At 40.6% G+C, this 12,236-nt stretch overlaps 1 protein-coding gene across 3 annotated transcripts in view; it reads left to right on the forward strand.

Annotated features, from left to right (window-relative positions):
* The window catches only part of NBAS (NBAS subunit of NRZ tethering complex), a 316,983-nt gene that overhangs the window by 191,771 nt on the left and 112,976 nt on the right, over positions 1-12,236 (forward strand). For all 3 annotated transcript variants that reach the window (XM_072767683.1, XM_072767684.1, XM_072767686.1), the window contains exons 37-38: positions 1,547-1,660; positions 2,222-2,345. In XM_072767683.1, the coding sequence (XP_072623784.1) occupies positions 1,547-1,660; positions 2,222-2,345 (238 nt within the window). The remainder of the gene's footprint in view (positions 1-1,546; positions 1,661-2,221; positions 2,346-12,236) is intronic.

A 12,236-nucleotide genomic window follows, 5' to 3' on the forward strand; every position in this document is an offset into this window, starting at 1 on the left:
TTTTAAAGGAATGTGCTAGACATCTTTGTAGAACAGAAAGGAGGCCTGTGTAGTATGAACAAAGTGAGCAGTGGGAAGAATGATAGGAGGTGAGATCAAGGACGTGGTGAAGATGCCACTATCTAAAGCCTTGTTTAGACTGTGATGGGGACCACAGATTTTATTCTGAGTGGGATGGAAAGTTGTTGGAGAATGTAGGGTTCACTTTACATCAGATCATATGAGTGCCATGTGGAGAGCCGGCAGTGTGAGTCAGAGCAGGGGCAACGAGATCTTTGGTCTAGCGTTCCAGGTGAGAGGTGGTGGTGGGGTAGACTTGGGCAGCCATGAAGTGGGAGATGTATTTTGTGGACCTGCAGATGGTCTTGGATGTGGGATATGCAGGAAAGAGGAGAACTGAGGATGATCTAGCCGAGATGGTTGGGTAAAGGTAGATACCACAGACAGAGATGGTGTGTGCTTGACTTCGGGGTATGTATATCCATACACCTCTTCTCATTGTAGGTATCATACTGGCTGTGATTGTGGTTACTTTTCTGTCTCATGGCTAGGACATTTTGAGGGTGTGTGCCTCTGATGAAGTGTGTAGCTCTGTGCCTGATACACGATCGTATTTGTTAAGTGTCAGTTGTTGTTCTTATCCTCATTTGCAGCAGTGCCTTCAGTTTTCCGAGGCTGTGGTTGGCATCAAGTGAGTACTCTGTAAATGCAGAGGAATGGGTGACTGTTTTACTTGGCTCCTCCAGTGAGGAGCTTTACAATATGAGGAAGATACACCCAAAGACAATTAACTACTAGGGTTGGACCCCTAGTAGGGTTCTTTTGAACAAGCACTTACCAGGGAGGACTGTCACTGACAGGTCTTGAAGGCATTTGTACTGCTTGCAGTTGTGGGGTAGTAGGCATAGGGAAAGGGCTGCCCTTCCATCTGGCCTTCAGCTGGCAGGGTTTCAGCAGGTGAGGTCCCAGGTGGGCCTGGAATCACAGGGTGGGGTCTGCCAAGGCAGTCAGCACAGACAGGCCTCTTGTAGTGGAAGAAAGGCATAGAAGCTGGTAGGATGGGTGAAGGAGATCTTGTTTGGAGTGGAAAATTAGCCTTTAATGTGAAGTGATGTTGAAGAGCTTTAAATATTCTCTTATATACTTTAAACTTGATAGTGTGGCATGTTAGTATAGTTCAGAGCTACTACAGGTTTGTTGAGCAGGGGAGCAATGTGTATGAAATGAGGTTTTAGGAAGGTTATTCTGACTATAGTAGAGAAGTTGCCGTGTGTTTAACACTGATTGCTTCTTTGTTTTTGATGCATTGATGTCAGAGTGACCAGGAAAATCAAAAGGCACTGCAGGCTGAACTTGAAGTGCTGCTCTTAGAATGTAGGTGCTGTTCCTAATGCTTTTGCTGGGTGTCCATATCACGCTGATAGCACTCCAAGTTGCCATGCTGCATGTTGATCATCTTCTCCCGAGATAACCCCTCCGTCTCCCTCTCTATCTGCCTCTAGTGCTCTTTCTTCTTATCTACTCTTCTTCACTTTGTTCTATTTAGGGGCAAGAATTTGGTGGTGTTTATCAGATTGGAACCACAGCCAATGAAAGTCTAGAAAAACAAGGCTGTCATCCTTTTTATGAATCTGTCCTCTCTGATCCCTTCGTCACAGAGGTAAGGACAGCATGCCTGAGAACATAGATGCAACTGTCATGCTGTTGTGGGCATTTTAGTATAAACAGAAGTTAAAATGTTCCTGGAAATGTACATCTTTGGCCTCATTCTTACTCATGTTATTCATTGGTTTTATGTGACTTTAAAAAAAATACGTATTTTTAAAAAGATTTATTTTATTTATTTGAGAGTGAGAGAGAGAGAGAGAAGGAGTGAGTACGAGCAGGGGCAGGGACAGAGGGAGAGAGAGAATCTCAAACAGACTCCCCTCCTGAGCTGGGAGCCTGACACAGGGCTCAGTCTCACAACCCTGAGATGCTGACCTGAGCTGAAATCAAGAGTCGGACACTCAACTGAGCTACCCAGGCAACTTGGTTTTATGTGACTTGTATATGTCATAACGTATTATGAGATTAAAATCTGTTTCAAACTTATAACATGCTCTAGTAAGTGAGAAGTTCTAATTCAAGTCATCAAAAGATATAAAATCCTATAATTCTGTTCTAAGAATATCTTCAGAGGAAAAGGTACCTACTAAATGGTATAACTGCGTTGGTCTAGTCTGCAGGGACCTATGACCCCCACCAGCATGTTCCAGTGGAAAGCTTTGCAGAGGTATTACTAAGAACTGGAAAACTGGCCGAGACGAAAACAGAAGGGGAAGAGGTATTTCCAACAACAGAAGGTATGAAAGAAGGTTCTAGTTCCCTGACAGTGTGTGACTCTACTATTAGAGGAACCATAAGTGAAAAACTATGAGTGAATAGGAGTGGGGAAAAACGATAATAAATTGTTGTAATTCTGAATAGCTAAACTTGACACCATCGTGTATTTATTTTAAAAAACATTTATTTGAGTACCTTCTGTTTTCTGGATACCTACTAATATTGAGGATTTAAAGAGATAAGTGTGATATAATTGAAGTGATTCTTAAACAGGTATTTCTGACTTTATGTGTTAAGAACTCTTAAGTATTTGCTTCACAGAATGCAGATGTATATTTCTCTTATTAAGAATTTTCTGCATGGCTGCATATCTTGCCATGTAGAATTTTTTGTGAAAGAATTAAATGTATGCAAGTTCGCCAAAGACACCTTTCCATTTGTATATTTTTTCCTCTATACTGTCCTTACTTCTTTTTAAGATTTAGGATCGTTTCTTTGGCTATTTTTTTTTTTTTCCAGTTCCCTCTCTCTTCTCTTCCATCTTTAGTGAATACCTCATGATATAAAAGCTGCTGGAACTCCAGCTATCTTTCTATATTCCAGATATCAGTAAAGAGAAAAGAAGAAGGAGGGCAAAACAGTCTCCTTGGTAGTCCTCCCCACTCCTTCCATTCAGATATTTCTGGCTGTCTCTCACTGCCAGTATACATGGATGATGCAGTCTTAACTGAGCTGCGTGAAATAAAATTTTGGGAAAATGTATATGGGGAATAGAATTGCCATTTTCCTAGAAACCTCATTCTGTCACTCATTTTTGGATAATCCTGCTTTCAATCAGTATTTGTATGTAGTTGGGAAGAGGGGAAGCAAATATCAGTTTTCTATTCACTGTGTGGGGTCTCTTGAATAGTAGCAGCTTTTTACTAAGTATACCATTTTTCTTCGGTTCTGAGATGCATGTTTTTTTAACCTCTTATTTCTGAAATCAGGGTACCTCACATTTGATAAGTATACTTGTTTTTCTTTATTTTTTTTCTCCTCTAACAAGCTATTATTAAATTCATGGCACATCTTGCAAATAATGCTAAAAGTACATGAAGAGTATGGTTGTATTGCTATTTACCCTTTTAATTATTCTTTATTACTTCTTGCTTTTCTTTTCTTACTTATCTTTTTTCAATTCCACAGACATTTATTTGTAGCCAGCATTTACGTTTCTACACTAAGAGAAGCCCAATATCAAATGCTATTAGTACAGTGTCTTACTTAATAACAGACCTCCTGATATTTACCATCAGTCCTATTTTAGAGATAAAGAACCATGTTTCAGGGACATGAAATTGTGGTTTTTGTTGTTGTCTTACTTACAAAGCCAGTGGTTGGTTGAACTTAATTCCGATTCACCTTTGTCTGATCATTGTAGTGGGTAGTATTTTCCACATTTTAGCAGTCTCTGCAAGGCAATGTGCTAGACCCTGAATCAAAAAAAGGAGACATAATAGCAAACAAAAACATGTCAGTGTTATTGTTTAGTTTGGTATTTTCTATTCAACACTGGTCACTCTGTTGAAGATAGCATTTTTGCAAGGTGGAGTTTGCGATGAGGGAGAAAAATGGTCCTGAACAGTAAAAACTCCTCAAAATGGAACTATGGTTCCTTTCCTTTTCCTTTGACCAAACATGACATTTTCATACTCATAGTAAAGTTGTGCAAGTATAACAGAAAAATAGGAGGTGTCCTCTGTTTCACCTATTTGTTCCTCATGCCTCCTTCTGGATAAATTATTTTTAATTATATGCTTATAGATCAAACTGTGATTGATTATTGAGATGGTTTGCATGGATAGAATCTAAGACCTTAAGAAAAATAGTGGGTTGGATGTGGAAATGTATCACCCATTGATCAGCATAATAATGGACTAAAATCATACCCAGGAAGTTGGAAACATTGATTCACACAATATTTCTATTATTTAGCTTGCAGCATACATATGTGTGAGCATGAGCACCTCTTTTACAAAAGGCGTGCTCTTTTACAAAAGGCACCTCTTTCTCAAAAAGGTGCAAAATAATTACATCACGTTGTAAAGGTCCGAAAGATAGATGCCTTCTTGGAGCAGACTCTCACAAATTGATTTCTCAGTTGATGTAGGCTTCTGCTATTTTCCAGAACTGTTTTCTGGAAGAAAATGAAAGGCCCTTGTGAGGCACAGATTTCTGGGGTATTAGACCTTCCCTTTTCATAGGGTCTTTAGAGTACTTGATCATCTCTGCTACAGTTGGTAATTAAATGATAAGGCATCCAAATGATTGTGAAACATGAAGCAAATAGAGAGGTGTCTTTTAGGACTTGTATGGAGTAGGGGAACCATACCTGATGATTAATCAGGGGAATCCCCATACAGTTTCTTTTCTCACCATGTGTTCATTATTCACTGAAGGAATGATCCTTGAGCCACCTGTGTGCTTGGCACTACCCTTGTACTTGGACTATAAAGTTAAAGAAGACATGGTCCTGTCTTCAGATGGCTTACAGTTGGAGTGAGGAGACAGACAAATCTGTGTATGTAACAGTACAACACAAGGGGTGCTCGGATTATAGACATGGGACACCAGAGTGGAAAGGGGGTTTGAAGAGACCTCCCAGAGCTGGTGATATTTGACCTGGGTTTTGAAGGATGAACAGGGGCAGTGTTGGTAAAAAGAGGGAGGTATGTTGGGAGGGGGAGAAGGGGCATAAAGAGGGAATAAAATTCACAGAAGCAAAGATGGCAAACATCACAGTTTTCCAGGGACTTCTAGATTATTCTGATATCCAGAGGGAAGAGTATATGTAGGCAACCAACCAGTGAAGAAGCAAGGCAACACCAGGCTGGGCAGAGATGCAAGGCATCGTGTGCTGTTAAATGTTTTAAATGAACCTTCCACTGAAAGCTGTAGGGGTTTCAAGCAGAAGAGTATTATTTAGTTTTCCTTTACCTCTTTATCTGTAAAATGAACACAACGGCTTGTAGGTTCCATCCCTAGGCTGTTGCTCACCAGTGGTGGTGATGGGCCCCTCTTGGGCACAGTTTCACAGACTGTCCCTGGCCTGCATTAATGTTCTGGGGGCCATCATGTGCTATAGCCTATCCAGTTACCATTTCCCCTTGTTTCCAAGGCCTCTGCTGTTTTCCATCCTTGTTTCACATTAGAACCTCTTAGGGAATTTGTAAGAAGCGCTGAAGCCCGGGATCTACCATAGACCATGTATCTTAGAGCCTCTGGAGTACAGCCCATGCATTAAATATATTTTAGAGTTCCTAAAGAAATTCAGTCATTAAGCCACGGTTAAGACCCTTTGGAAGTTTCCCTTAACATTGCTACTATCTCCCCACCCATCACGTCTAATCTTCAGACTAACACACTTGCTTTCTGAGCCTCTTGCCGGGCAGTCTGGTCATATACCTTTTATGTCTGTGCCTGGTCTCTTCAAGCCTGAGGGTCAGACCCTGAGTGTCCTGTTTCTAACGTGGTTACAGGGCTGCTTGGGTATTCTGTATGGTAGGTGCAGAGTCAGTGTCTCCCCACAGTGACGAGAGGGAGCACAGTGCATGCATCACAGTTGCTGGGACAGGAATGGAGGCTGTGTTGGTGAAGCTGAATCCAAGTCCTGGGGGCGTGTGCTTGTCTTAGCAGTGTCTGTGAGATTTTAGCGGGACTGCAGGTGTTTTCCTTCTGTCCTGCTCTTTCTTCAAATTGTCTTTTCTGACACTCAGATTTTTAATACTCTACCAAGGGACAGCATCCAAGTCCATTAAAGCATTAAAAACTTTTTCCCAATATTGTTGAATTGAGTGGGGAAAAGATTTCAGAACACTTATATACATTAAAAATGAAATTTTTAAAAATAGAAGTGATTTTAATATTCCTTTAATTTTACATTTGGGGTTATAATTTATGATTATAATTTATGATGTACGTTCATAACTACTGTCACATTGGATATTTCTTGATAATGCTAATATATATGAAATAGATATCTTTGGCTAATTTATAATATCAATATTTATCAGGAATTCAGCAGAATTGAAGAATGATATAGGTTAAATGACCCAAATTAAAAATTGTAAAAATATGACTTCTGACTTTGGTTCAGAAGTAGGTCATAATACAAATTAAACTTCCCAACGTGATCTGACTTTTCAGAATTTTTTAATAACGTTGATGAAAAGGTTTTTATGGAGACTAGCTGAAGAAAATGGATCATTATTTATTTAGCTAAATGAATGATTTAATGGCTAATGATTTCCAAATCAATAACATGGGCAGCTTTCCTATGTGAATTTAATTCTGGAATTAAATTTATCATGGAGTGCTTTCCAGAGGCACTGAATTTGCACAGAATTAGTGCTTGGAGGCTTAGGCATAGATTTCATCTGATTTTGGCTGTATAACTTGTTAGAAAATGCATGATATTCAAGACTTTAGAACCAGCATTGCACATTAAATTCATTTATTCACACTGATAAATAAATGGAGGGCATCATTCTTTTGGGGTTTGTTTCTCATATACCTTAATGTTAACATAAAATCACTGTGACTCCATCTGTAGCAAGTATGACATCTGGTGAATCCCAGTGAGACCCCTGGGGTCGGTCTACTTCAGATTATCACTGATAATTTTGTCAAATGCTTCAATGGCTCATAGACTGAAAGACTAGGAAGCTTCCAGTCTGTCGGGCTTGATTTCCACTTTATAAGAACCCTGAGTCTCAGTGCTGCCTAGAAGGTTTTTGTGTCCGGGGGCACAACTTCATGTAACCCTAACCACCCCCCATTGCCAAATCCATCACATTGGGGATTAGGGCTTCAACATAAATTTTGAGGGAGCACTAACATTTAGTTCATTAACAGGGCCTTGACAGATTAGCCACTTTTCCGAGTTTAGGTGATTGACATTAGCTATCCAAACCTGTGTAAAAAGCAAGATAAGACTATCTTCTTTGTGGGGTTTTTGTAACACTTAGAGCTAATACTTGCAAAACATCTTTCTCATGTCTGGCTTGCCAGAGCAGATAGTTTAAAAATTACGGGTATTTTTGTTTTGCAGTACTTAATATTCTTCTTTGTAGTAATTAATACTGTTCTGTAAAGCAATGGCATGAGTGTAGACAGAGAATTTGCACATAAGTCATTTGAGGGTCAGACTAATTTGATTGGTGTATAGCATAGGGATAGCATCAGTTAAAACCACAAATTAAGGTTGGCTCATATTTACAAAAATATTAAATACCATACAGAATTTAATTTTCATTCCTTAGGGAAATGGGAAACCATTGGAGAGGTTTGTGTGTGTATATGTATGTGCACATATTTATGTTTTAAGCTCTCAGACATAATTACACTAGTGCTTTGACTAAAATTAATTTTAGTCAAAAATTTGTAGGAAAGCGCTGTTTTAGAATGGATTGGCAGAAGGAAGACTGAGGCATCAAGTAGAGTTGGAAGGTTGTTGAAAGAGTCCAGTATGGGGATCCCTGGGTGGCGCAGCGGTTTGGCGCCTGCCTTTGGCCCAGGGCACGATCCTGGAGACCCGGGATCGAATCCCACGTCGGGCTCCCGGTGCATGGAGCCTGCTTCTCCCTCTGCCTGTGTCTCTGCCTCTCTCTCTCTCTCTCTCTCTGTGACTATCATAAATAAATAAAAAAATTAAAAAAAAAAAAGAGTCCAGTATGTATGTATGTATGTATTTATTTATTTATTAGAGTCCAGTTTTTAAACTATAGTTTGTAGCAGTGAAAACAGTATCTTGTGGAAAACAGTTCTTTGGAAATGAGTCAGCCTGCTTGGGTGGCTGATGGCTGGGAGCAGAGAAGAGGGTGAAGTCCAAGATAACTCTGTGATTTTATGTTTTGCTAATGGGGAGAACAGAGCACCATTGTCAGAAATAGGAACAATACTGGGTAAAGAATTAGTAATGTGGGGCATTATTTGAGTGGCAGCATCCCAACAAGTCCTGTGAAATGGGTCAGGACTCTAGAGATAAAAGTTGGGGAAATTCACTGAGATAGCAGCTGAGGTAAAGAACACAGCTAAGTTCTCTTGGGAAGAACTTGTGAAGGGGGATTGGCAGTCATGAAGTCATCTAACCGAGTCCCCACATTGAGCAGCTGAGGGAGAGGAGGGTCTGCTGGTCATTTGAGGTGAGCTGCTGGGGGACCCTGGAACCCTGAAGTCAAGGAGGGACATGGCAGTGCCTTGTACTGAGCCCTGAGAGAAAGTGGGAAGGAGATGATTGTTGAATTTGTTAGAAAGAAGCTCTCACAGGAAGAACATTTTTTCCCCCCAAGACTGATATGATTTCTTTCTGTGTTGGCACAGAACCAATAGAAAAGAACTTCTTGTGATTTTTAAACCCTTGTTGATTTGAGGAAAACAGCCACCTTCTTCCCCAGAGAGGTTGTGAGGAATAACTAGTTCAAGTAAGTGCTGAGTGCTCAGTGAGAAGAAGCAGAGTAGCAAGGAGAGTGGTCGCAGAGGTGCAGCAGCCCATTGGGTGTGACCCTGTAAGTCTGCAGTTGTCTCCCTGTGCAATTTGTCTGCATGTCCCAATGTTGTTGCTAATTCATAAGTCATCATGACTTCTATAAAATGGAAGTCATCACCTCTCTTACCACCATGGCAGTTACTAATGGAAGAACCAATTACCTGTCTTGGGGTAGGAGGGGGGCATCAAAAAGTGTCCTAAATGGAGAAATGGAGAAAATGATTTGTTTCCTCAAGTCTATAGTTTATTTTATTTTTTTTTAAGATTTTATTTATTCATGAGAGAGACACACTCACACAGAGAGAGAGAGAGAGAGGCGGAGACACAGGCAGAGGGAGAAGCAGGCTCCATGCAGGGAGCCCGACGCAAGACTCGATCCCAGGATCAGGCCCTGGGTTGAAGGCGGCGCTAAACCGCAGAGCCACCTGGGCTGCCCCTCAAGTCTATAGTTTAAAGGAGAGGCAGTGGAGAAACTTCCTGGTGCTTTCTATCTGCTAAAGAGATGATATGTACTTTACATACTTGACTTCATTGAATCCCAGTTCACTTGTGAGGAAAATTAAGGCCCTGATCTAAAATCTGAAATGCTTTGAAAGCCAAAAGGACTTTTTGTAACTTGGTTGGCATCAAAACCTGAACTAAGCTGACATGAGGTTAAGTCATTGCTTTATCTCATTTTGTGTGAGTATTCCAAAGTTTTACAGCAGACATATTAATGTCTTTGATTATCAGGTGTTCTCAGGTCGGCTGAAGGTATCATATAATATCTAATATACTTAGAGTGTAACACCCTGAAAGTACAAAGCATTCTGAACTCCGGGATACCAACTTGTGCAGCGAATCAGTGCTGGGTCTCCGTTTTGATCCTACCATGTGCTGTGGATGGTTTCCTTCTCGCTGTATCATTCTGCCTGGTTGTGTAGTTTATAGATGCTGTTTTAGTTGTTCTAAAATGTACCTGGGGTGTTGGTCTTACTTGGGTATGGTAAGACACCCAGAAGTGGAAGTGATGGCCACAAAGGAAGAAGCACAGACTCACACATCCCTAGAAACAGGAGGCAGGCGGGCCACACACAGAGCCCCATGGGGGGCACTTGGATCAGTCAGAGGCAAGAGCAGAGGACTGAGGAGAAAGCATGGGCAAAAGCCTTTATTGTGCTCTCCGTGGGAATGAATAGGGGAGGGATTGTAGGCAAACTTGAAGAAGTGTAAAATAGATGGTTTGAATCATTTTGTAAGACTCTGGGCTTTAGAGTTGTCTCGGGTTGTCCAGTATCTCTCCCTGGGGTGATAGGGCAGGAGAATGTAAAAGCCAGTGAGAGGAGGTGGTTCAGAGTATTGGCTCTGAATTGGTTGTTCGCAGGCATCTTATTTGCTTTCTTTAGGAATGTCCAGCTCTGGGAAGGGCCATCTTTCCAGGATCAAGACCTCAAGATGTAGGAAGCCAGGGTGGCTCAGCGGTTGAGCATCTGCCTTTGGCCCAGGGCATGATCCTAGAGACCCGGGATCAAGTCCTGCATCGGGCCCCCTGCATGGAGCCTGCTTCTCCCTCTGCCTGTGTCTCTGCCTCTCTCTCTATCTCTCATGAATAAATAAAATCTTAAAAAAAAAAAAAAAAAAGACCTCCAAGATGTTAAAGCATCATAGAATATAGAAAGAAAAAGATAAACACATTTGTATGTATGAAATCTATGGATGTTATTCACTTGGAGCAAACATTTATATTTTGGGGTGATTGTTTTCACTGCTTGGTCAAGGTAACTGATGATTCTTTGGACTCTGTCTCAGAGTACTTTTTGTCATACTTTGAGTCCATGGAAATTAGCTATTTCTTTTCTCTTTCCTGCTGTTTTAAGCTTTGTATTCAATTATATATGTTCAAGAAATACTAGAGGTCATCTTGTCAATGAAATAATATAACTATTTTTAAAATAAATCTACTGGAGCTTAAGTATTCAGATGAAGCTCTTCTCCTTGAATGATATTTCCTGGGGACTGTGCTTTTATTTCCATTATGTCGTTACTGTTCTTTTTTTGTTGTTTTAGTGTGTTGTTGGGTTGTTTCTGTTTTAGAATTTCCTTCAGGATCTGTAGCACATTCATTGGAATATCTCCTGAATATTTACATCTCTTGAGGGTGCCTTGGTTTTGGATGCACATGAAATGGAGTAAAAGATAAAGTCCATGATACGATTTAAAAAACATAGATCTGACTGGAAGGGAGTCAGTAACAGAACTGATGCTCCCAAGGCCTCAGGTTGGCCCCAACCAAAATCTGAGAGGGACAGTCCTTCAGTAGCTGGAGCAGAGACACACACCTGAAATAAAGATTCCTGAGCTTTGAGGAGACAGGATTAATTTTGATGAGTGGGTTCAGATACACTAACTAGAAAACTGCCTTCTTTTGCACGAAGAAGGGAGATATCTGAAAACAAAATAGGGGTAGGAAAAAAAAAAAACTAGGTGAGATTGCAGTTGTAGGTCACTTTATAAGAAACTATACGAGAAAAATTAACAGAGAAGAATTATTAATATGTGAAACTATTGGACCTTTTTTTCCCTCCAAAATATGGATCCTGAGGGACTGTTAAGCAGGTATCAAATGGTAGAATATATAAGACAGATAGAAGTCAAATGGCAGCCCTGGGGTCTTGTGCATCTGTGTTTGTATAGTGTACAATTTCTACACACTAAGTAAATCTTTCTGGTATCATCTCGGGTTCTGCAGATTTAACTTACGTGTTTCTGGTAATTTGCTTTTTGTCTTCTGGTATCTGGAATACATAGCCAACCCCTTCATCCTTCAGTTTTCATAATGTTCTAGAATGCACACATCAACATTTTCTCTCATAATTATTTGGTCATAATTTGATTTGGGCCCTTTGCTTTGTATTTTTTATTTGTTTGGAAGCTTTCTCTTGTCCTAGTATGTTTATCCAAAAGAGTGGAGACTGATTTTTTTTTTTAAGATTTTATTTATTTATGAGAGAGAGAGAGAGAGAGAGAGAGAGAGGCAGAGACACAGGCAGAGGGAGAAGCAGACTCCATGCAGGGAGCCTGATGTGGGACTCGATCCTGGGACTCTAGGATCACCCCCTTAGCCGAAGGCAGGCGCTCAACCACTGAGCCACCCAGGCATCCCGAGACTGATTTTTCTTAGTACAATGTCAGGTTCAGGTTCTCACTGATATGGAATGAAGGAATGAATTTGTAGATAGGAAGTCCTGAGATTGACTGGTGGTCCATTTGGTTCATAAGGTTTGGAGAATACAGAGGGTATGAGTATTTAGAGAACCAGTATTCTCTCTGTAAGGCACAGAGGAGAAAGCTCCGTGTTTTCTTCTATGAGTCATCCACAGGAGATTTTGAGTTCTAAGTCAAC

This window comes from Vulpes vulpes, chromosome 8 (genome assembly GCF_048418805.1).
Source record: "Vulpes vulpes isolate BD-2025 chromosome 8, VulVul3, whole genome shotgun sequence".
In the NCBI taxonomy this organism is placed as follows: Eukaryota; Metazoa; Chordata; class Mammalia; order Carnivora; family Canidae; genus Vulpes; species Vulpes vulpes.